General features: G+C 36.4%; 1 protein-coding gene across 3 annotated transcripts; it reads left to right on the top strand.

Moving 5' to 3' along the window:
* Positions 1 to 27,698, top strand: LOC149774700 (bone morphogenetic protein 5-like). 3 transcript variants are annotated; one of them, XR_016416782.1, is made up of 7 exons: positions 1 to 756; positions 12,993 to 13,176; positions 13,983 to 14,134; positions 16,023 to 16,232; positions 18,698 to 18,771; positions 24,557 to 26,009; positions 26,147 to 27,698. XR_016416782.1 is itself a non-coding variant. In XM_089945016.1 (6 exons), the coding sequence occupies exons 1-6, from the start codon at positions 351 to 353 to the stop codon at positions 24,815 to 24,817; spliced, it is 1,287 nt and encodes a 428-aa protein (XP_089801142.1). In that variant the 5' UTR covers positions 1 to 350; the 3' UTR covers positions 24,818 to 27,698. The 3 variants fall into 3 exon arrangements, 1 of the variants encoding a protein (XP_089801142.1); XR_016416781.1 differs by having other exon boundaries at positions 26,078 to 27,698; XM_089945016.1 differs by having other exon boundaries at positions 24,557 to 27,698.

Below are 27,698 nucleotides of genomic sequence, written 5' to 3'. Positions count from 1 at the left end.
TATTGCACTGAATTTTTTGTGCGAAGGAATTCGGTGTTATACGAACGTACCACTGTAATAGGTATCATTACGTACTGCGGTATGGTGCAAGACCAGGTGTTCTCTATCGGGGCCAAGTGTGTAACCTGTTCTATGTACATTAAGAGATTTCGACGATAACCCGCGTTTTGAACCTTTAAGATACATTGAATTCTTTTCTGTCGAAATGTGAAGTTTGTGAAAATTTTGGAGAAATTAGAGGTATGTACAATGTAAGGAGCTTGTCCCTGTCTATATTTAATCGGGATTAAACAGCGTAGCTCAGACTAAAGTCTGACTGTCTGGATCTACGTGTTTTAATACAAGCCAGTATGGAGGACACCAGATCTATAACGTGGAGAATTCTCTTCAGTTTTGCGTGTATCATAAACTTTTACAAGGTGCAGTGTTCTGAATCGACAGTTTATAAAACCGACAATGGCTTGGAACAGACGATCGCTGTCAACCGAATGCCGGGAAAAGAAAGAAAAGAAATGCAGCAGGAAATCTTGACCCTACTGGGACTGCATCATAGACCAAATCCCGTCAAGAACAACGTCGTGGAGAAGTCGGCCCCACGGTTTATGTTACAGCTATATAACAAGATAAGAAGCAACGACGATGATGAAACCCCGGGGGCGGAGCCAAGTCGGCTGCAGTTAGCATTTAACAACACCCCAGTACCGGATATAAATGAAATAAACGGCACTGACATCATAATGAGTTTTGTAAATCACGGTAAGTAACGTCACTGTAGATGGTTCGTTTGCACGTCTAGAAAGTAAAATTTTCTATATATAGAGAGAGAGAGAAAGAGAGAGGAGAGAGACCTGGAACGTAACTGACGTCATTCAAGCATTAATGTTTTGCCAATATCAGTGGGGGTGGGGAATATGTGACGACTTCATTCATGCGGTAGCCAGAGATGTACCTAGATAGCGCTGCAGATATATCTGTTTAATATATTCCAATACTCAGACATTATTGGATGGAAATAACATATTTTGCTAATTTCTCACCCCTATCTTTCTTTCTGACTCGCACACTGGCAAATACACAGCTGAAGTTCTGAGCTGTTATCACAACCTGCCATATCTAAATGCTAAAACACATTGGACACTTAAAAAAAAAAAGAATTTTTACCCGGTAATGACAGACTTTAGAAAAATACGATTAATTCTGCATGAAGTCAACCTACTAATGATTTTTTGGAAAGAATGAATTTTGATAAAGATATTCAATAATTTTTTTGTTTACAACTGTTGGATTTTATATTGAACCGACACCACCACCAACCCCTCCTTTTACGTTCACTTTATACAGTACATAACTATTTGAAATATTCTCCAGTTACATGACGGTTCAAACAGCCAGTATGAGTCTTGATAATTTTTAAAGTATTGTCACAGATTGGCATACTTCTCATCACCCCTTAACTCTCTCGATTTTGAGACATTTACGTCAATAGCAGGCTTACATAAGTGGGGGACCGCTCTGGTTGCCTAGTGGTTAGAGCATCCGCCTCGAATGCGGGAGGTCGTGGGTTCGATCCCTGGCCGAGTCATACCAGAGATTTATAAAAATGGTACTAACAGCTGTCTTGCTTAGCGCTCAGCATTAAGAGGTTAGTGGTAGGACTGGTCGGCCTGGTGTCAGGATAATGTGACTGGGTGGGACATCATGCTACATGTCTGTGGCATGATGCCCCAGTGCTAGACATCACTATAACTGTCACACTGCAGATACCGTAGTGATAAGACTCAAAAATTGTTAAAGCTACGTTAAAAAAATCCAAAGCGCACACACACACACACATATATAAATGCGTGAGTGGTTGGGTCATCTAAGTCGCTGGCCTTTGCAGATCGCTTGAGTTCGATTCTTGTCGTCGATAAGTGGTTCTTCCCGGGTTCTTCCCGCAGCAGATAAATTGGCCGCAGCGTATAGCCTAATGCAGGGGTGGGTAAACTACGGCCCGCGGGCCGTATGCGGCCCGCCAAGGGCTTTCATGCGGTCTAGGAACAAGTCATCACTCGCAATGACTCTGTTTATGTTACTCTGTTTATCAAATAAATGTGCTTCTTTTGAAGTTTAGGTTTTCAAAAATTAACAACATATTAACAGCTGAAAATTAATTAGATGTTATTTAGAAAAACCTTTTGTTTTTGCTATTTCAAATATTAATTATTTTACTTAATGAACTATGCGGCCCGCGACAAGGTGTAAATTTGTGTATGCGGCACTTGCACTGAAAGGTTTGCCCACCTCTGGCCTAACGTGTGTTCCAAAAAGGTGTTTAACCGCACGAATCCAAACCAAGCCTACTGTTCACTTGCATGTGCATCTCAAGTTAAGCCTTTGATTTCATTGATAATCTCTGACAGGCAGTTACCAAACAACCAAACCACATTTATAGGCCCGACTCCAAGTAAATGTACACTAAGTCAGTTTTAGTTTATGGTGGAAATTATAAACGCAGGGTTTACTTACTTGACTAAGAAACCTTAACAAATTGGGGTTAAATTAAACTATCCATAGCTTACAGCGCCTCTCTCTCTCTCTCTCTCTCGCACGCACTCACACACGCACACTCATTTGGATTTGATTTATATATAAAAATAAAGATTGCTAAATATATTTGCGTATCTTTTACATCACTTTCATTAATTGCAAACTGCCAATAATATTTTGTTGTAGCGCTTTAATCATATATGTGGACACATTAGAAATATGCGCTCTTTGCATAAATATTATAACGACTGATGTGTGTCATAAAGGACCGAAAGGGAATTTCGGTACCACCGAAATGGAATCGAGGAAAATCGAAAAGAACTTTAAGAAGGGGGGGGGGGGGGGGCTTGGAAATCAAATCGCTGAATCCGAATCAGGAAGACAAGTGTTGTTGAACACAATTATGGGATTTAAATCACCGATACAGACTCGAAAATCATTGAAGCGGAGTAGCAAATTACCGATACTAACTCGATCTTGGACTGATTAGTTAATGTTGGAATTCTTTAAATACCTAGGTCAGTTACATTATTTTTGTCTATAATTTGTAAAGTTGATTTTGGGGAAATTATGCTCGAAGGGAGTCCAGTTCTTAATTCTCACGAATCTGCCCAGGGTCAACATGTATGCATGATGAAGATTTATCTTAAATTTAAAAGGAAAAAGAACATACAACGATGGATGACTAAAAATTTAATGAGCACGCATACGTATACAAATATACTGTAACTATTACATACATACATACATAGCGGAGAACTCGTCCTGGGAGAACTCGCCCCATGGATAACTCGCCCTGAGAGAACTCATCCCAGGAGAAGTCGCCCAGGGATCATATATATTAATTTTGACATGTTGCCACGTGGTTGTTAAGGCTTTATTTATTGTTGTTTTTCGTCAACTTAAAAACTTATTAGATCTATAAAATTTGCAATTTTTTCAACTTTTCCATCTGATCAACTCCGCTTCTGTACTTAACGAAAAATAAGTGTTATCTGTCCCTTTTGCTCTGCTCTTGAAATCATTAGATGCATTTTATTTGTAAAAATAGAGAGGGTGTAAGCATGATGTGATGCCAGCAGTTTTATATATGAAAGAGTTCCAACCTAATAACCTAAGCCATCCTGAGATGACTTTATTTTATGCGTTTTGGGTAATATGTAGAACAGAGGTGTACGTAAGTTAAGAGGGAAAGTAAAAAATCTTCATATACGGGATTATTATTTTTAGCGATCTCATTAATGCATGTTGAAAATTTTATTTAATTTCTGTTGACGGGTCTTCGATAATATGTTTGTAGTATTTTTAATCATTTAATTGACGTTCAACTTCTTTAACATAATCACCTTGATTCATAATAATAAAAGTGTCTGACTTATCATCCTTTTTAATCACTATACTGTCATCATTCATTAGATTATATAAAGACTTAATTTCGTCCTTAGAAATATTACTATGATATTGCTTTTTATGATTACCAGTTAATATCTCTTTTGTGATCGCGTATATATAAAAATCTAAATCTGAATCACGTAAAAGATGACTTAATTCTGTTATAAATAGGTTATTTGGGTGACAGGTTTTGGGATGACTTAACCAACCAATTGGGACGACTTCTCCATCCACTCAGGGGCGAGTTATCCATGGGGCGAGTTCTCCGCATACCATACATACATACATACTGGAACAAACAATGGGGTTACTTGACCGAGCATTGTCATACCCTGGCGAGACTCCGCTAGAAGTCACAAGTTTCCCCTAATTCCAAAGACCTGTAAACTGGAAAGTCCAGAGTGTCCATTCTATAAATATTTTTACTCTGATTAATACAGATATAAAAACTTCCTAATTGTCTATCAACCGCACATCATGGTTTCTCGTCATTAACTTTCCGGAACGTACCGTCAGCATTTCACGCCGTGAAACCTTACAATTCAACCACCTGATACAGGGCACCGTTCAAATGGTACTAACAGCTACTTCGCTTGACGCTCAGCATTAAGAGATTTGTGTTAGGACTGGTCGGCCTGGTGTCAGGATAATGTGACTGGGTGGGACATGATGCCATATGTCTGCGGCATGATGCCCCAGTGCTAGACATCACTATAAACTGCCCCACTGCAGACATCGTAGCACTGACAAATTGTTAAAGCTACGTTACAAATACAAATCACACATCTGATACAGGGAACTATTTTTATTACGCCACCTTATATATATATATATATATATATATATATATATATATATATATATATATATATATATATATATATTTTTTTTTTTTTTTTTTTTCTGGACCAGACTGGAATTGAATACGACCCGTGTTTACATTTCTGGACCAGACTGAAATTGAATATGACCCCTGTTTACATTTCTGGACCAGACTGAAATTGAATATGACCCCTGTTTACATTTCTGGACCAGACTGAAATTGAATATGACCCCTGTTTACATTTCTGGACCAGACTGAAATTGAATACGACGCGTGTTTACGTTTCTGGACCAGACTGGTTTTGGAAATAGCTGTACGTCTTTCTTTATTCTCGCCAACTCAGTAAGTAAATAATTACATGAAGAAATCAAGAAATTATAACTCCAGCAATGTCAGTGTGCCTACTACTCGGAAAATCAGTAGAACAGTCAGAATAAATTAAAAACATTATCAGGTAAATTATTCACTGGAAACAGTTCAACCGTTTCAGATGTGTACTATTTGACGGATTTGCTATGAAAACAATAGTTAACTTATCTAGAGATAATGCCTTGTATATACGTTTGGACAGAGTAAAAATATAATCAAACTCGCTTGTGTCGAAAAACAACATTCAGGATAATACAGTTCTTTGTCTCAGAAATGAAAAGAGATAATCTCCACTGTATACTAGGCTTTATTGTATGCTATTCCATAAACACTGCAAAGAGTAAGAATACAGTGCAGTTATTTCGAATTAATATAATCGATTCCAACTTAGCTAGAACAGTGTTCCCCAAAGGGTATTTAACTTCGCCTTTCCGAAATGCTGTCATTTCAGTCCGCGATATTTTTGAACACAACGATATGCAATGAACTACTTGTAATATGATTTAATATTTCCCGTTATTCGTCGAAAAAATATGTTAAGTAAACATTGTTGCCTGATTACAGATGACACCTTTCCTTACTGCATCGTCGGTAGCGTAATTAAGATAATCTGGGATATTTACCCAATCGCTTAGACTTTATCGTTTGTATCTCGCTTTGCAGACTACCAGCTCGCGATCTCTGATGTTGCTTTACACTTCTGGAAAGACAGTCATGTTATCGGTGATAAGGAGTCTTCTGGTAGCACGTGTTACCACCATTCATTCGTTTCCATTGCAAGTTGTGGCACACGTTACTTTTCATGTTAATACAATTATTACTTTTCATTCAGTGCCACCCTCATCCCCACCCCTCCCAAAGAAACCACAAAAGACACCAAACAAGGAACGTAGAATTACCCAATTCCCAGATAACTTAAACAGCTAATGTAAAGTTAACCAATTTCCCGATAACCCAACAAGCATATTTAAAATTACCCAATACCCAAATAACCAAACAAGCACAGTTAAAATTACCCTATAACCAAATAACCAAACAAGCACAATTGAAATTACCCAATTCCACGATAACCAAACAAACACACGTAAAATTGCCCAATACTCTAATAAACAAACAAGTACACGCAAAATTATCCCATTTCCAAATAACCAAAGAAGCAGACGTAAAATAAACCCAATTTAGAGATAACGAAAGAAGCACATGTACAAGTACCCAATTCTACCATAACCATGTGTAGAATTGTCTAAGACGATTAGATGCAGAGTTTGCTGATTCGGATTTAGTTGATGGGATTTCATATATGCAGAGTTAAATTGCAGTTTCGGATTAGTTTGGGATTTCATACATGCAGAGTTAAATTACAGTTTCGGATTCGTTTGATGGGATTTCATTCATGCAGAGTTTGCAATTTCGGATTTAGTTGGTGGTATTTCATTCATGCAGAGTTTGCATTTTCGGATTCAGTTAGTGGGATTTCGTCCATGCAGAGTTTGCAGTTTCGGAATCGGTTAGTGGGATTCCTTCCATGCAAAGTTTGCAATTCAGATTCAGACAGCTCGCTTTCGTTCATGCAGAAATAAAATATCATTTTTAAAAAAGAACGAAAGCAATGGGACGGTTGAACGCTTAAAAGAAGATTAATATCCGCAGAGGGAAATCATGGATCGGATGGCAAGTTTTCCATGTTGGTAACTTCTGGTTTACGTGTAGATCTAGCAGCTGGAGGGGGAGTGTTCAATTCGCAGGGAACATCAAGCAACGGTTAGGGGTACATTTACATTAAGGAACATACTGTAACAGAGTGTGTTAAGGAACATACTGTCACAGGTTGTTTTAATGAGCACACTGTCACAGAGTGTGTTAAGGGACATACTGTCACAGAGTGTCTTAAGCAACATACTGTCACAGGTTGTATTAATGAACATTCTCTCACATACTGTGTTAAGGAACATACTGTCACAGATTGTATTAATAAACATTCTCTGACAAACTGTGTTAAGGAACATAACGTCACAAAACGTGTTAAGGGACATACTGTCACAGATAGTGTGAATGAACTTACTGTCAGATTATGTTAATGAGCATTCTGTCACAGATTGTGTTAAGGAACATACTGTCACAATGTGCTAAGGAACATTCTGTCACAGAGTGTGTTAAGGAACATACTGTTATTGAGTGTGCTCAATTACCTTGTAACCATAGGCGGGACTTTTGCGCTTAGGTCGTTGACTTTAATGTGCTAGCAATGTCTTTGGGCATGAAAACTTGATATAACCTAATGAAATAAAGAATATTATGTAAATATTTTTTTCATTTTTATTGCATTGGATTATTTCACTCTTATCATGGTAACGCGCATTGTAATACTATTTTGTGACGCTTAATCTAATGCTATAAATGAATTCTTTGGTAGAACACTGTAGAATTGAACCGTTGGGCGACAGTTGTGTTTCAAAGCTTGAGATATTTTATAGAGAGAGTTGAAAGATCTTGTACACTGTGAAGTTTATTTATTTATTTTTTAGTTTAACTTGTCAGGTCTCAGATCTGGATTGTAATTGAAATGGTTGGGTTTAACAGATGGTTGGGTTTCAGAGTTAGTTTGATTAGTAAAGTCTTAGAGGTCTTAATTTGAAACAATCTGATTAACGTCAGATCTACCCTGCTCACAGGGGCCCCGCGCGTTTTTAATTTTAAAAATAAGTCTATAGAGAGAAAGTAATTTTCAAGCGATGGAAGAAAATTTTGAATTCAATATCATATAAAACTTGTTCACTTGGGCCACGCGCGTAAATCCAGGGGGCCCCGCCAAATTGATCCAAATCGGACCCCGCGTTTGCTAATGCCGTTCCGGGTCCTACATGAAGATCTGACAGCTGCCTCTTAGGTGTCATGTTCTGGTGACCTTTGTTATTACCGTCAGCGCCAGTTGTATCAACCAATCAGATGAAGTCTCATATATTCTCATTTGGGAGAATGAGTTTGTAATTTTTTAAAATTTTGTTAGGGACGGAAGGTTGCCCTGGACTTTCGGAAGATTTTACGTAGTTCTGTCCCCGCCTATGATGTAAAAAGTCATATCAGCACTTGACTCGTACAACTTTATTGTCCCACCCAAATTATATAATTGACAATTAGAGCGGACTTGAATTAAATTGTCGAGAATGTTAACACAAACTATCATAGCTTATTTAGGAAAGCGAAGGTAAAACCAGTCAAATAATAAGCGTTTTTCCACTGCCAGTCTTCAAGATAAATCGATGTAGCAAAGCAGGTTATCAACATGTTTATTCTAAATTATCTATCCCGTCTGCCCATCTCCCTCTCAGTTATCGTTTGTCCATCCCTTGTGTCCCTCTCCCTCTAAGTTACTGTTCATTGATCCCGCCTGTCCCTTTCCCTCTCAGTTAACATATATAAAAATGAACGGCTGTATGCATCCGACCATCAGGAATCATATAAAAAGGAACGGCTGTATGCATCCGACAGTCAGAAATCATTTATTAAAGGATCGACTGTATGCATCGACCGTCAGACATCATTAATAAAATGAACGACTGTATGCATCCTACCATCAGGAATCGTATAAACTGGAACGGCTGTATGCATCCTACCATCAGGAATCGTATAAAAAGGAACGGCTATATGCATCCGACAGTCAGAAATCATTTATTAAAGGATCGACTGTATGCATCGACCGTCAGACATCATTAATAAAATGAACTACTGTATGCATCCTACCATCAGGAATCGTATAAACTGGAACGGCTGTAGTCTGTATGCATCCTACCATCACAAATCATATAAAAAGCTACTGCTGTTTGCATACAGCCATCGGGAATCATATTAAAAAAAGGAACGGCTGTATACATTCAAAAACCATCCGCAATCATATTGTATAATGGCTGCACCAGTGTTTCCCTTTACCCTCATTAGCGCTTCAGAGACCCCCAAATTTTGAATTTGACCCCCAGTTTTGATACCAAAGTTTGTTGTTTACTCAGTCTGACCCCCAGTTTTGACACCAAAGAGATTTTTGACTCTCAGTCTTGCACCCCTAGGGGATACTCTGCTGTACACACGTAGACCATCCTCAATCATATTATAAAAAGAAATGACTGTACACATTAAAACCCATCCATAATCGTGTTATAAAAAGAAATGACTGTACACATTAAAACCCATCCATAATCGTTTTATAAAAAGAAATGACTGTACACATCAAAGACCATCCACAATTGTGTTACGAAAAGGAACCGCTGTACACATCAAAGACCATCCACAATCAGATTATAAAACGGAATTTTATATCTTTACTACGTTATGTTTTGTGAAGTATGCGTGGGCACACCGAAATGTGGTTTACATATATAATTGAATTGTCTAATAGTGTCTTGGAAATGCACAGGTAACTAACAAAGTATAACGGTAATTCAATGGATACATTTTAGATCTGCCTTTCTCACCAAGCCACCACCACCACTATCCCCCGTCTCACCCAACCCTTCTTCCAGGGTACTGAATCCCGTTTGCATGTTTGGCGAGGAAAATTTGCCTTCTCTCATATAAGAATTTTAGAAAATAAATTAAAAAGTAGCCCCTTTATAATAAGGAAGCGATTCCTTATAATAATGTTTTTTTTTAAAAAAAAAAAATCAGAAATATGCCGTGACAAAATGTGGAAGAAGTTCTTTATCCAATAGGAAATTACTGTGATTATTGCTTGAATACATGGTGTGGCTTAGTGGTATGAGCGCCTGTCTTGGATGCGGAAGGTCGCTGGTTCGAACCCCGGCCTAGTCATACCAAAGACTTATAAAAATGGCACTAACAACTGCCTTGCTTGGCGCTCAGCATTAAGAGGTTAGTGTTAGGACTGGTCGGCCTGGTGTAAGGATAATGTGACTTGGCGGGACATCATGCTACATGTCTGCGATATGATGCCCCAGTACTAGACATCACTATAAACTACCACAATGCAGACATCCAAGCTATATGACTGAAATTTTTTTAAAGCTATGTTATAAATCTTAATCACACTCACGCACGCAAACCGCCTCCTATCTTTGAATAATTGCTAATGCCAGCCACAGAAAGGCTTTAAGTAAATTAAGAGTTTCATTAAATCTTGAGACTGGTAAATATGTAGTTTAACGAACGACATGAAAGGAAATGTGAAGTTTGTGAAAATAACGAGGTTGAAGATGAATATTATTTTTGTCTTACTCAGACCTCAAAGAAAATCTTGTATTAATCCCTATTGTTTCAGAAATCATGCATATACAAACTACTACAGTTACTAAAAAAGTCTTACAAGCAAAGTACCAAGGGAAATATGTGTATAATGCATTCAAACTTATCACTCTTATTATTAAGATTGTTCTCTCTCTCTCTCTCTCTCTCTCTCTCGCAGGATTTTGCACGCGGGGTTTTATCGCCATTCATTCATTTATGCAACAGTGTAATGTATATGAATTGTGTTGAATATGTACTTTTTTAATTCGTCAAATAAAACATCTTGTTTTGTTATGTCCCTTTTTTAAATCTTTTTCGTACAAAGCTATAATTTGTACATCGTGTCTTTCCAGAGAGTATGCCTTGCTACCGCTGGTACGCGTACCATTGGTTTGCCGACACCTGCCTTAAAGAATTGTAGTTGCCAAAATAACACTAAGAAAAGCATACCGTTGTTATTATTAGACAGTGATTTGAAGCCAAACGGACTAATTAAACAATGAAATAAATCAAGCATTAGCGTGAATTTCAACCTCGGACTCTTCATTTTAATCCGAGAGATAACTTATCAAAATATAAAGCTAACCCAAATGCAAACGGCGTAGACCCAACGTTGTCGTCCCATAGTGCGCCGGCTGATCAAAGTAGGCCTTTTTCGCTTGGAGGTAACGCGAATACCGTACACCTTTCTACGACAATTCATGACGCGACAGCTCTAAGGCTGATGTGCTTTGATGCAGATAAATACTGTAACAGTGTTTCACCGGGTCTCTCACAGTCACGTCTAAAATGCTTTTAAACTATTTTGCACTCAGAAATAGATATGATATTATCGCAGCTTTTTATAGTCCGTTTCAGTACAATGGCTCCAAATTACTCCTGCACGTGCGCCCAAAAGTTTGAACAAACAGGTCGCTTGTTTCATAAATCCCAAACACGTAATTACACTAAACGCCTTGTTAGAAGATATGAAAGAATTTTAAGTTTTGGTAAAGACTTCTGTCAATAAATTAGACTAATGCAGTTCTCAAAATTGCTTCTTAACTCAGTTCTGTAATACTGCAAATAATGAAGTCTTTATATTGGTAGATATTAGGGATGAAAGCGTGGAGAGTATTATTTCATGAATTTGGCAACGTTCATTACAAGCAAGACCGAACTTGGTACTGCACTGTCTCTAGTAACTGTAAATTATTGGGTAGCGGCTTTATTGATGGTTTTATTTACTAACAGGTTGAGTTCTTTTGAAATTAAATACAGGTATATCGTTACTTAAAATGGCATGGGTGATACCACGAAGTCTTGTCGTTTATTTTGTCTGAGAGTGGACATCGCAACGTGTGTGTGTGTGTGATTTGTATTTTTAAATTAGCTTTAAAAACAATTGAGTCATATCGCCATGACGTCTGCAGTATGGCAGTTTATATTGGTGTCTAGCACTGGGGCCATCATGCCGCAGACATGGAACATGATGTCCCACCCAGTTAAATTATCCTGACACTAGGCCGACCAGTCCTAACACTGACCTTCTGATGCACATCACAACTGTTAATCTGGAGTTAGCTAGTGTGTTGACATGTAGACTGATTATCGTGCCTTGTACAGTATATAGGTTTGTAGTTGTCTATCTTCTAAACTATACTAAGTCTAGCATATCGGTATTTATAAAAGTTAACATTATAAAACAAGATTTATATACATCATTCAACAATAATCAAGCCGGACAGCGGTGGCGTTCTGAGGGTAAATTGGACCCTGGGCGACAATGATGGCCCAAAGGGGTCTTGACACCCCAAAACCTCTGGGGCCCGTGGTTTTGGTGCAATGGTCTTCTTGGCCCAAGGCATCTGGCCCCGACGCTTCGCTCGCCTCCCCCGTTAGTACGCTACTGCAGACAAATCGGAATTTGTTGTTGTTGTTGTGGGATTTAACACCATTTTTCAGCACACAATAGGCTATACATGGCGGCCAGTATTAATGGCGGAGGAAGAACCCGGGAAAACCCCGGAAAGAATCACCGACCCTCGAGAAGCTACTGGCAAGCTTTCTCACATACCCACATTGGCTGAATACGAGACTCGTACCAGCGTAGACAGAGGTGAGATGGCAGTGATCCGTAACGGAGAGCGCTTTAGACCACTCGGCCACTCGGGGCCCCGACAAGTTGGAATACTAGCTTTGTTTCGTCAAGTCTGTCAAAGGTAACTCGACTGTACTTGATCACAGCTTCGGTGGCCTAGTGGTTAGAGTGTCAGCCTCGGATGCGGGAGGTCGTGGGTTCTATCCCCGACCGAGTCGTACCAGAGACTTAACAAAAATGGTACTAACAGCTGCCTCGCTTGGCGTTCAGCATTAAGAGGTTAGTATTATGACTGGTCGACCTGGTGTAAGGATAATGTGACTTGGTGGGACATCATGGTACATGTCTGTGGCATGATGCCCCAGTGCTAGACGTCACTATAAACTGCCAGATTGCAGACATCGTAGCGATATGACTGAAAAATTGTTAATGCTACGTTAAAAATCAAAAATCACATCACATCACATCACTGTACTTGGTCGGATAAATGACCTTCTGTCGAATTCTGTGTTTACATGTTTTCTATTAAATGAAAATAAAGTGGATGTTCTCTGTTTGTTGCAGCCAATAAACTACACTTCCTTCGACACGAGAGAGACCGAATGTTTTACTTTGACTTCAGCGATGTCTCACTAGGGGAATCTGTAACTAATGCAGAACTAAAATTGTACAAAGAACCTCCTAAAAAACGAAAGAAATCCAAATACCTGATAGAGATCTTTCGAATAAGACGAGGGAATGACCCAGAGTAAGTTAGAAATAGTACCTTTTGTACCTTAGTATTTATTGTCGGATCTGTGAATTTCAGGAAGAGAAGGGATGCGTTCATAAAACCACTTGATGGTCGCTTTGGAATAAAAATCAAGAAGAATAAGCTAGCAAAGCCCCAACAGATTCACTTCAATCCACGTCGACGACCCATAACTAGCCAAAATGGCAGAGGGAGATCAGAAATATTCACTTTACCGATTATTATGTAGTATCACTCAACTTTTGATAGTTTTCTTGACTATGTAGAATATCACATATACTGATATATATATATATATATATATATATATATATATATATATATATATATATATATATATATATTATGCACGAGTCTGGAAGTTGTTTTGCTACTTTGAACGAGTCTGGAAGTGTCGCAGGTTTATGCATAAACCTAAAGGTGTTGCATTGTTATGCGGAGTCTCGAAATGTCACTGTCTTATACACGAAACTCAGAATGTTGGATATGCACAGCGTTCCTCTGCTGTCCATTATTTCGTACATAAATACATACTGATTTTCCTTGATATCTTGTTTGAATATTATTCTTATCAAATCTTAAGTGGTATACAAGGTTTCTAATATACGGTCTTCAGACCATCTCCTTCGTCTTTCACGTAAGTCGTTAAAGTCGCATTACGGTTTAGCATTTTTAAGGCTGTATGGACTATTTCAGTCAGAGAATGACTGTGTTTTAATACATTCATATACTAGTATAGGGCATAGTATTAAAACGTAGCACTCCATCAGGAATGTTGTAGACTGATTGCAGATTTCTTTCAGGGACAAGATTCTGGAACCGGAAGCAAACCTGACGGTGTACAAAAACTATGAAGGTTGGCTCAGCATAAACGTTACTAATGCTGCAAACTATTGGTCCGTGTTCCGGACAGAAAACTTGGGGCTGTACATGCGAGTCACAGATGTGAAAAAGGGTAGGCGTTAGATTCTTGAAGTGCTGTAATAATTTTCAGTAGCGATAAGATTTGACTTCTTTTAAACAAATACTTGCATAATACGAACGTGGAACTAAACAAAAACTGTTCTGTAATTATTTTTTATTTAAATTTCTATTTGCAAAAGAGAATTTAACTAATTGTCGAGTCCGTTTTGTAAAAATTAATATAAATATGTTATACATTTTTATCCATAATTTAGGAAAACATCAGAATTTTAAAAGAAACTTCTGGAATGCGATTCGAATGTTCAGTTGCAGGGCTTGTTTGTTTAGAGAAGCGCTCCTAAAATTGATTCTAGGAGAGCAGTCCATCGCTCTTCCCAATGTTATTGTTTTAAACACAAATATTTCCAGATGTTTTCTAAGCGCACGTTTCAGTCATTCTCCCAGATTTGTGGAAGTTGCCTTTCACAAATACTGATATGTTTACAAGTCCCGCCATTTCGATATATGACGTAATGTGCAGTAAACGATGATGTATGTATTTTAGGAGACCGATTAACTCTACTCAGCACTATCCGGAGACATCTTTGCACCTTAGCAGCATTTTACAAAACAATAACTGCAGTTGCTTGCAAATGTAAAAGAAAGAAAATTACATCTGGCACTACGATTTTGAAAATCGATTTTTCTCAAACGATAATGTTCTTTACCAACGCTAACTCGGTACTTTTTTGTTTGGAATTTACTTCCCCTTGGGAACTTTGAAACAAAGGTTAACTTATATACTGCTTCAAAACTACTGTAAAAATTGGGAAACAATAACATGGTCTTCCCTCTAAACAATAGCATGGTCTTCCCTTTAAACAATAACATGGTCTTCCCTTTAAATAATACCATACTCTTCACTTTAAACAATAACATACTCTTCACTTTAAACAATGACATGGTCTTCACTTTAAACAATATCATGCTCTTCCCTTTAAACAATAACATGGTTTTCCCTTTAAACAATAGTATGGTCTTCCCTTTAAACAATAACATACTCTTCCCATTAAACAATAACATGGTCTTCCCTTTAAACAATAGCATGGTCTTCCCTTTAAACAATAACATGGTTTTCCCTTTAAACAATAGCATGGCTTCACTTTAAACAGTAGCATGCTCTTCCCTTTAATCAATAGCATGGTCTTCACTTTAAACAATAACATGGTCTTCACTTTGAACATTAGAATGGTCTTCCCTTTAAACAATGACATGGTCTTCCCTTTAAACAATAACATGGTCTTTCCTTTAAACAATAACATGGCCTTCACTTTAAACAATAGCATGATCTTCCCTCTTCCCTTTAAACAATAACATGGTCTTCACTTTAAACAATAACATGGTCTTCCCTTTAAACAATAACATGTTCTTCCCTTTAAATGATAACATGGTCTTCACTTTAAACAATAGCATGGTCTTCACTTTAAACAATAACATGGTCTTCCCTTTAAACAATAACATGGTTTTCCCTTTAAACAATAGCATGGCCTTCACTTTAAACAATAGCATGCTCTTCCCTTTAATCTATAACATGGTCTTCACTTTAAACAATAACATGGTCTTCCCTTTAAACAATAGCATGGTCTTCCCTTTAATATAAAATTACACGTTCCTGCCGTTTAATACACATTTTAATATATTTTTTTAACAACAGGCTTTTTTTAGTAAAATTTAAGTAAAATGTAAAACTCATTCTGCCTTAGATTTCAAGTTTGAATTTCACTGTGTTTGATGTGGAAACACCAATTTATTGTCTGCACACAAAACATATTATTTCAGAAATTTGATTTTTACAACAGATTTATATTTCTGGAACATATAAGTGTTACATACATTTTGACATTGACTAAACTGACTTTATTTATTGAAATTGTTTATAGGCCGAATGATTGATGCAGACAAGTTTGGAATCGTTGGAGATGATGGTCCTGAAAACAAGCAACCGTTCATGGTTGGTTTTTTCAAGATGACAAATGAACTGCATGTGCGGCGCACACGGTCAGCAAGAAAACGCCAGAACTCTTCACCAACAAAGGAAGAACCCATGGAAAACACAGAGGACTACTATCAGTGGGGAGAATACAGCTATTGTGAGATTCAATTTTACTCAGAGAAATAAAGGACATTTTCGCGTTGTTAAATTTGACGAATTTACAATTTGGGGAAATTGTGAGTGTCAAATTTCTATAACGTTTGGCACCTAATGACACAAAATGTTTCATTACATAAATTATTGTGAGGGCAGTTTTAGTTTGTTTCAAGTCAGTTCAGAGAGTTACAACAAATGAACAAAATAATCCAAGCAAAAATGTCCCCAATTACTTTAATTGTCATAGCTTTTTTGAAAAAACAGAATTGTGGGATTATAATGCTTTAAAAGATTTCATTTTCATCTGCCTGCCATTTTCATCTTATTTGTCACTTGTCCTTTTACCAGTTTCGTTTCTGCTCATCAGTTTGTTAATTATCTACAGTTTTTAGACACTGTGGATGGCTTGCACAAGAAACAACCTGATAGGTTTAGGGGTCAAAAGGTCAAACATCAATGTCGTGACCATAGTGACTGAACTAAAAATGATGGCTTATGCACAATAACTCAAGTTCTCCTTCATATACACGTATCAAAACCACCATGTTGGCCATCTTTAAAATTTTGTTATTGTTCATCCCGAATGGATGGTCATCAAGATGACTAGTTGGTCCTAAATGGAAATAGTGTTGCTACGAAGTGTGGTATGGCCACCATAGTGATCATCTTGATAATCTCGTTGTTACTGAATGAATGGTCATATCAACATGGGGCATTTGCCAAAAGACTTGTGAAGGTGTCTAGTTTGAAAACTGTGCCAATCTGAATCCCAGTATGGCCACTCTGGCAGCCATCTTGAAAATCTTGTTATCACTACTCCTGAATGGTTGGTCTTATTAGCATGGAATTTTCACTAAAACACTTCATATGCTGTCTAGCTGGTATTAATGAAAAGTGTGTCAATCTAACATCTAATATGGCCACTATACTGGCAGCCATCTTGAAAATCTTGTTATTGCTACCGCACCAGAATGGAATGTCATTATCTTGAAAACATTGTTTTCTCTACTGCTCTCCATATGAATGATATATCAGTATGTAGTTTTCACCTGTAGACTTTTTGTTATACCTGGTTCATTCTAAATGAAAATGGTGGCAGTCGTACATTCAATATGGCTGCCATGACAGTTGTCATAAACATCTTGTTTTCACTACTACTGTAACTCCAGAACAGATGAGTATTATAAAATGGGGTTTTCACCAAAAGGCTTCTTATGATATCGACTTTTGAACTAAATGAAACTTGTGACAGGCTGACATACAGGATGTTCATCACATAAACTTATTTGCATATATTGCTATTGCTGAAGAGTGTGTAAGAGTATACAGATAAATGGAAGAAATGGCTTTATTCAAGAAAAGTCTTTTCACCCAGTAGAGCATCAGTCCTTTCTAGGGACTCTTGTCTAGAAATATACCATGGCATACACCAAGAACTATACCACGGCACTCTGATTATACCAAGAAATATAGCACGGCATACACCAAGAAATATACCATGGCACTCTGATTATACTAAGAAATATACCACAGCACTCTGATTATACCAAGAAATATACCACGGCACTCTGATTATACCAAGAAATATACCGCGGCAGTCTGATTATACCAAGAAGTATACCACGGCACTCTGATTATACCAAGAAATATACCACGGCACTCTATTATACCAAGAAATATACCACGGCATACACCAAGAAATATACCACGGCATTCTGATTATATCAAGAAATATACCACAGCACTCTGATTATACTAAGACTTAATATGAAAACAACACAGAATTTTAAATTGCATACATGGGTGACTACTCCATTTTCAAAAATGTCTTTTCTGGGTCCAGAGTCTTGAGCTACATGGAGCATGTCATATCACACATAATTTCCTAGATTTTTTTGGTTAAAAAAAGTTAATATTTTATTTGAAACGAATCTGAACAAAATACAGCAAATACGGACAAATGATTGTATCAAGATAAATTCTTACTATTTGCAATATACTTTTTCTTTCTTTTTGTCATTTGAAAGGAAGAAGAAACTTCAGATAATAATAACAATGACTTTATTTGAAGAGGGTGACACAATTAGCTGCATCAAAATAGACAAATATAATTGGATTGGCATATGTCTTTTCATAAGCAGATAATATGATTCTGTTTTCAGGCCATTGTTGAAATTTTGTATAAACTTAATTTTAGATTATGCCTTTTTTATTCATATACAAATCCCTAGTTAGCAACATTAAAAAGAAAAGAACCCAGACACTTGAGATCTGATAAATGAAATTTTGGAGTTCATGTTTGTATGTACATGTAGATGAAGTGATTAGAGTTTAATGTCATTTAAGCAGATTTTCAACTTCTCTACATTAATGAATCACTGGATGTGCACATACAAAAGTATAGTATTGATTTCAATAGTATAGTATTGATTTCAACAGTAAAATGTTCTGATTTTATTTTTACAGCTCGTGAACAGTACAGACGTCAGGCATGCCAAAGACACACACTGTATGTGAGTTTTCGTAGTCTAGGATGGCAGGTAAATTATATAAGATCAAAAGAGAATGTGAGTATGAAATACATACACCATATTCACACCACCTTTTCACATCACACAACAAAATTGAAACTACTTGTCATGCCATACATGTATTGATTCAGAGTGAAATTTTCATTTAGTTTGTGCAAGTCACTGCATATCAATTTGATATTTAGTTTGTGCAAGTCACTGCATATCAATTTGATATAAAGTAGATATGCTGACTTCTTTTTACCATATCTTTTTTATCATGTCTATTTTGAATATTTATTTAGGATAATTTTAATATGATATTGATCGATTTCTAGTTTCTGACCAAACATGTGGGTGGTGGTCTTAGACAAAGGATCTCATTAGGTTGTTTCAATTCAGAGTGTATATATATATTACACAAATTTACAAGTTAGAAGGGTACCTGCTGATAATTTTCATTCTACTTATTGCAAAAAATATTTATTCACTTCAGATTACTGCTTTTATTTAGACATTTTTATCAAAAAGTGCAACATAAAAGATTTATAGTAATTACATTTTATTAAAAATAAAAACTCAGTACATGTAATTCTCTTTATTGATGTTTAATATGCCAATCCACTTTGTATTCTTGGTACTCCCTTTATTGTAATATTTTACTGCACTCCACACTGTTAATAACATATTGCCCAAAATGCCATCACACCAGACTGTGAATAGTCTATTGCCCAAAATGCCTTCACACCAGACTGTGAATAGCTTATTTCCAAAAATGCCTTCACACTACACTGAATAGCTTATTTTCAAAAATGCCTTCACACTACACTGTGAATAGCCTATTGCCCAAAATGCCTTCACACCAGACTGTGAATAGCCTATTGCCAAAATTGCCTTCACACCAGACTGAATAGCCTATTGCTCAAAATGCCTTTGCACCAGACTGTGAATAGCTTAATGCCAAAAATGCAGTAAATCATATTATGTCATCAGATCAGGGCCTATGTTGTTCTTTCTACATATAATACGTTATTTTCAATAAGCAGCACAGATATTTTCTAGTGATGTTGTAATGATGTTTTGAAAAAACAATAAAACAGGGTCTTTTTACATGGGCTTTGAAAAATGGATAAAGAGGAATTTTTTAACCTTAATGGTTCAGAAGGGGTCTAACTGGATTCTGCTTCCACTAAATATACTGGCTAACATGTATAACCTATTATGTACTGAAAAACAGATGGCCTTAAACCCTACAAATTGGATGGCATTAAACCCTACAAAATGGATGGCATTAAGCCCTACACTCAGCCATGCAGCCCCCACCCAAAAAAAAAAGGAGTTGTAACATGCATACAACACACACACACATATACATACATACTTAAGTTTTTTAGACCTTTTCAGTTCACCAAGGCTTATCAGATGTGAAAAGGTCTTTCTAATTATTTATAGAACAAGAGAGAGAATGTAATTGTGTCTGTATCTTTAAGAGTGAGAATGTAATTGTGTCTGTGTGTTTAAGACAGAATGTAATTGTATCTTTGTGTTTAAGAGTGCGCATCATTAAGAAAGCTGTTATTTGAGGGTTTTGTCTTTCTTTAAATACATGTATTTAGTCTAGAATTAGGTGTTTTGAAACTATGTATAATTTATAGTTCAGGAGCCTAGCTTGATTAAGTCATTGAGTGCTCTCTATTTTTCTTTTGTTAATGTGCCTTGTATTAATGACCCAATTTCTGGTGTCTTAGCCAGTTAATACTCATCTTGATCTTTTTCTAATCTCTGTATAAAATGCAAAAATTTAGGGTATGCCATATCACTGACAGGTAATGCCATATCACTGACAGGGTATGCCATATCACTGACAGGTGACTTTAATATACATTCTCATCATCATATTCCTGGCTTTCATGAAACCACTACAAAGATTCACTCATTGGAATTAGCTGGTAAACATCAAAGTACTTCTTGATTGTACTAGGTGTCATCTCTGACCAGTCTTTTGAAATCTATTGAATAGCATCCAGCAGGGTGATTTGTTGATAGGCTTTGAAATTTATTGAATAGCATCCAGCAGGGTGATTTGTTGATGGGCTTTGAAATCTATTGAATAGCATCCAGGAGGGTGATTTGTTGACAGGCTTTGAAATCTATTCAATAGCATCCAGCAGGGTGATTTGTTGACAGGCTTTGATATCTCTTGAATAGCATCCAGCAGGGTGATTTGTTGACAGGCTTTGAAATCTCTTGAATAGCATCCAGCAGGGTGATTTGTTGACAAGGTTCACTGATTGTCTGTACAGTTGCAAGAAAACACAGATTGCATTAATTATGACATGGTTATGAGGTGTCATGTTTCATGTTGGAATTTCAAAGTCATATGACTCAAACAAAGACCATTCCATATAAAGTAGAATTGTCAAAGACTGTTATAAATTGTCTCCTGCTGTCTTTAATACAGCAGGATATCAGAGATTTGCTGATTAGAAATTCTTTCATTTTCTCACTTTTAGCATGTAACATGCGTAAACATCAGTGATACCCTCGCCTTGGAGGAATTCTTGTAGCATGTAATGCACGTAAACATCAGTGATACTCGCGCCCTGCAGGAGTTCTTGTAGCATGTCATGCACGTAAACATCAGTGATACCCTCGCCTTGGAGGAATTCTACTTTTTTTAAACCTCCTTTTACTGGCAAAGCATAAAAATGAAGGCCACATGCTTGGTTAATTAAGTCCTGATATTTAATTGGAATAAAACAAGCATACAATGTTCTATTGATCATGTATGCAAATAAAAAGCAACAATCACAATTAAATAGCAAGCAGATAAACAGTCTTTTTTAAATGGCTTGCATAGAGTTATTTATAATCCACCATAAAAGCTGGCATTTCATATGGTGCAAAAATTTCAGGTTAGCGTATTGTCAGCCCTAGTCTATGTTGGTACAGTTGTGTCAAGTATTTTTTTTAATTGTCACATACCCTTGGTGTATGTGTGTGTGTGTGTGTGTGTATATATATATATATATATATATATATATATATATATATATATATATATATATATATACCACATACATTAAAAATAACTTGGCTTTTAAAGTGTTGATATATAGCAAATTGATGTACCAGTACTATTGGTACATCAAATTATGATCTGCCCATGATTAGAAATTCTTTCATTTTCTCACTTTTAACATGTAACACACGTAAACATCAGTGATACCCTCGCCTTGGAGGAATTCTTGTAGCATGTCATGCACGTAAACATCAGTGATACCCTCGCCTTGGAGGAATTCTTGTAGCATGTCATGCACGTAAACATCAGTGATACCCTCGCCTTGGAGGAGTTCTTGTAGCATGTAATGCATGTAAACATCAGTGATACCCTCGCCTTGGAGGAATTCTACTTTTTTTAAACCTCCTTTTACTGACAAAGCATAAAAATGAAGGCCACATGCTTGGTTAATTAAGTCCTGATATTTAATTGGAATAAAACAAGCATACAATGTTCTATTGATCATGTATGCAAATAAATAGCTATAATCACAATTAAATAGCAAGCAGATAAACAGTCTTTTTTAAATGGCTTGCATAGAGTTATTTATAATCCACCATAAAAGCTGGCATTTCATATGGTGCAAAAATTTCAGGTTAGCGTATTGTCAGCCCTAGCCTATGTTGGTACAGTTGTGTCAAGTATTTTTTTTAGTTGTCACATACCCTTCGTGTATGTGTGTGTGTGTGTATATATATATATATATATACATACATACATACATACCACATACATTAAAAATAACATGGCTTTTAAAGTGTTGATATATAGCAAATTGATGTACCAGTACTATTGGTACATCAAATTATGATCTGCCCATGGGGCAACGATAAAAAGTATTAATAGTCCCAGTTTTCTAAATGAATTTAACATGGTGCACAATTTCATCACAATCCTTTCTTTTTTCTGTTCCCCTCACCCCTATCAAGCATAAGGAACAAGAAATATGGAGTGAAAGAGAAAAACAACTTGTTCGAGACTCTGACACTCATAAATACTATTCTGTGGGGGGAAAGGCAGGAGAATTATTCAAAAGGATTGTTTTGATGCTTGCGACTTAAATGTTTCAGCCATATAAACATAATTAAATCATACAAAAATAATACCTATATCTTCTTTATGGTGGCGCTCACCAGATAATATGTACTTTTGAGAGAGTGACATATGTAAGGTGAAGTAGTTCGCATTTAAAACATGCACAGTGGAGAGAATGTTGGCATATCTCTATGCTACATTAATGTAATGTGGATGATATTTCTTTTGGATATTGTACTTTTGGAAATTTTACATGATTTAAGTACACTGCTAACTAAAATGACTGCTCCCTTGTGTTAAAAAATCAGTCTGAATTAGTCTAAAGTGCACTATACACAGCAGCTATTAAAACAGGGAAAATGAATTTTGCCAGACTAGACAATACCAGCTTCTGAAAGTGCAATGAATGAATTACCAAATATATAAATTGTAAAAAAAAGTTATCGGCTCTTTTTTATACAATTGACCTCTGAAGTTCAGGAAGTGAAAATGACCAAGTAGAGCTAGCACTTTTTTGAAAGGTGCACATTTGATGTAAGGCCAAGCTGTATACTCTATAACCCATAGTACACCCATCAATCATACATCAAAATAAAGGGAGTTAAAGGTTCTTTGCATTATACCTAAGATGTACAAGGTCTTTTTTAAATAGCAAGTATAACCAGTCAGGAGAGCCGGGGAAATTCTTTTTCTTTAACCTAACCCTATGCAAAATGCGAAACTGTATAGCGCCACCTAAGTTAAATTTGTCAGTTACGAGGCACACATACTGCAACATATTATTTTAATGCTTTATTGTTGTTGTTGTTTCTTAAACCTATTATGTTTCCAAATTGATTATTATTAATTAGATATGAAAATATCCAAATGGTGGCCCCCTCTCCCCCCCCCAACCATGGTAGAAAATACGGGTGAAAATCCATGAAAATACGAGCCTTGGGTATTTTCACTTGTCATATGGCGATGTTTCTAGAGATATGAATGATGGTAAAGTTAAGTCAAACCATCCTAAGGAAAAGGAGACAGGCAGACAGAGAATTTTATGGTTGGTAGTGATGTAAATTAAAACAGAATAATTACTTTGATCCACTCTAAAGATATTACAATGTTTTAATTACCTCTTGTTGGTTAATCTTTTCACTTAGTTTCTATTCAACGCTAATTTCCGTATGCCCATACATAAATCACTAAATACCTAAGCGTTCAGTGTGTACAAGACACTAACTTGTTCGTAGTGCTCTACTTTCTTCTTTAAAAAAATCTTTCATGTTTAAATCATAAGTGTGTTTTATATTGATCTAATCAATGTGAAATAAAAATAGAAACTTAAAAAGAAAACATTCATTTTATCAATTTGCAAATGTGATTGTGAACAACAAAGAAAGTCGTAGAACTACATTTTGTAACGGACACACTCGCAGGGATGTTAGGAGTTCATTCACTCTGTACATACACAGTTGCCATGAGCAAATCTTAACTTTGTTCAGAGGGCAAATATGTGTGTGTGTGTGTGTATATATATATATATATATATATATATATATATATATATATAGTGAGGGAGAGATGGAGCATAACCACAAACAGACTTGTGGATGATTTCCAGGAAGGTAGCCTAATTGTCAGGTTGATTCTGTTGCACATTTTTATTGTGCATAAACATCGTTATCCCTTTATATGAGTATGTTTATATAACAAATACATTGATGTACATTTCAGGACTGGATTATTGCCCCTGAAGGATATGCTGCATTTTATTGTGGAGGCGAGTGTTCTTTCCCACTTGGGGCACATCTGAATGCTACAAATCACGCTATAGTTCAGACTCTTGTCCACCTTTCAGAGCCAGCCGAGGTCCCCAAACCTTGCTGTGCCCCAACAAAACTTTCTGGAATAACAGTGCTGTATTTTGATGATATCTCGAATGTGGTGCTAAAAAGATACAAAGACATGGTAGTGAAAGCTTGTGGTTGTCACTGACATCGTTCCAAACCAGATTTTGTCGTAATAAACAATTCTGTAATTTGAATGTACCGGTATCTTAAATGTTTACTTTAATATTGCAAATATATGGTTGTGAAGACATGTGATTGTCTCTGCCATTCTTCTAAACCAGATGTTTTAGAGGAACAATTCAATGTTTTGAATCTTGCATGTTTTTCTTTAATGTTGCAAAGACATGGTTGTGAAATCATGTAGCTGTCACTGATACAGCAATATCGTCCTAGACTAGCCGGTCAGGTAAATCAATTATGTATTTCTTATTTATGTTTGTTAATAGTATTTCACCTATGCATGGAGATACGGTTGTGAAAGCTTAAAGTGATTGAGATTACCAAATAACACAGTTGTTCATGTTTTTGGACAGTCGATAAAAAATAGTTTATAATATCACCTGGATAACACCATCATTTCCCTATTAAAGAGTTGGATTTTTAAAATCTAAAATTTCCATTCTATATTTGTAATCTGAGATTTAAAAAATGTATTGTTGATATATAGAGAGCCAAGCATAGAACAAAATATTGTCACTGATGAAACAACAAAGACATGCTACCTCAGGCATAAGATTTTCATGCTTTTGAAGTTCAGAGTGTTTGGGGGGAACAAAGGAATAGTTTTGCAACCATGTGTTTATTGTAAAGAGTACCTTTACTATTTTGGAAAGGACAAATTAAACCGTCTCAAATGTTGATGTTTAAAATCTTTGATTTCATTAAACGAGTATCATGGTTTTTTTGAAGCAATACAAACTGCATAATTTGACACGTATCAACTGCCTGTAGACATTTACAATATTTGTAAGCATGTAAATGATCGTGCCTTTGGTACTTTGTTACATTTTGTGTTAGCAGATGTACTTATCCAAGTTGCATTCTCAGTCTTTTCATCAACTAGATGTTTACTTATTTAAAGCTATTCATGTCACTCAGTGGCTTCCATATAAATATTTGTCAGCTGTAAGACTAACAGACAATTTGAGGAAAGGGTGTGCTTCATATCGGCTTGATTAAACGGCATTGTAAAGTAGACAGATAAAACATTTTGGTACACATTATAGCCTAAGTTACTCATATAGGACTAGCAGCATGATATTTGGTAGGTTGATAAGATTCCTGTCCCTGTGCATGCTAGTTCTAGACTGTGTCCTGGAATGGATGATATTTGGTAGGTTGATAGATTCCTGCCCCTGTGCATGCTAGTTCTATACTGTGTCCTGGAATGGATGATATTTGGTAGATTGATAAGATTCCTGTCCCTGTGCATGCTAGTTCTAGACTGTGTCCTGGAATGGATAATATTTGGTAGGTTGATAAGATTCCTGTCCCTGTGCATGCTAGTTCTAGACTGTGTCCTGGAATGGATGATATTTGGTAGATTGATAAGAAGATTCCTGTCCCTGTGCATGCTAGTTCTAGACTGTGTCCTGGAATGGATGATATTTGGTAGGTTGATAAGATTCCTGTCCCTGTGCGTGCTAGTTCTAGACTGTGTCCTGGAATGGATGATATTTGGTAGGTTGATAAGATTCCTGTCCCTGTGCATGCTAGTTCTAGACTGTGTCCTGGAATGGATGATATTTGGTAGATTGATAAGAAGATTCCTGTCCCTGTGCATGCTAGTTCTAGACTGTGTCCTGGAATGGATGATATTTGGTAGGTTGATAAGATTCCTGTCCCTGTGCATGCTAGTTCTAGACTGTGTCCTGGAATGGATGATATTTGGTAGGTTGATAAGATTCTTGTCCCTGTGCATGCTAGTTCTAGACTGTGTCCTGGAATGGATGATATTTGGTAGGTTGATAAGATTCCTGTCCCTGTGCATGCTAGTTCTAGACTGTGTCCTGGAATGGATGATATTTGGTAGATTGATAAGATTCCTGTCCCTGTGCATGATAGTTCTAGACTGTGTCCTGGAATGGATGATATTTGGTAGGTTGATAAGATTCCTGTCCCTGTGCATGATAGTTCTAGACTGTGTCCTGGAATGGATGATATTTGGTAGGTTGATAAGATTCCTGTCCCTGTGCATGCTAGTTCTAGACTGTGTCCTGGAATGGATGATATTTGGTAGATTGATAAGATTCCTGTCCCTGTGCATGATAGTTCTAGACTGTGCCATTGTTTGTATTGAAAGCTACATGTTTAAGGTTCTAAACATTAATGTGAAATTGGTTTTTTGTGCATATATATTGAATCTTTACAATTTACACATTCACATGTACATTTTATAGATTTTTGCAATGTTTTAGTTTCCTCCACTAATATTATTTTGAATCACATTTACTTTACACACACTTTACGTCACTATTATTTGGTACATTGTTTCTTTCATTGTCCCAGTGTTTCTCTGTTGAATCTACGAGATTTTTCAATTACATGTATGTGTACCATTTCTTATCTTGTTCACTGCAGTTATTACCGAAAGTTAAATGAATGTTTTCAGCAAAATTTTCAGTTTAAAAATTTGTATATCTTGACAGAGTAAAATGTTACAAAATCTTAGTTTAGATTCATAAATATTAAAATATTAAAAATGCTTAGTTCATGCAAAGTGAATTTGCCATCAACATCATTGCTGTGCCATGTTTAAAAAAAAGGAATTTGCAATGTGGTTGCATAAGCATCTGTGTAATTTCCATTACCTCTCATATTGTTACAAAATCTCCTCCACACTTCTGTAGTCTTCAGATTGTGTCTCTTTTTCACCTTTTTATTTGGAATAAAGTTTATTATTTTATGCCAACATTTTTTCCCCTTAAGATTTTTCATTCATTACCTCACTTGGACAATGTAGTCACCTTATAAAGTTGTACCATATTGTTGTTTACTGTGATCTTTTCAATAAAGTTTCATTTCCA

This window comes from Sinohyriopsis cumingii, unplaced genomic scaffold (assembly GCF_028554795.1).
Source record: "Sinohyriopsis cumingii isolate HCF-2022 unplaced genomic scaffold, ASM2855479v2 utg000160l, whole genome shotgun sequence".
Lineage (NCBI taxonomy): Eukaryota > Metazoa > Mollusca > Bivalvia > Unionida > Unionidae > Sinohyriopsis > Sinohyriopsis cumingii.
The sequence above is the reverse complement of the archived record's forward strand: the minus strand, read 5'-3'. Positions and strand labels throughout refer to the sequence as shown.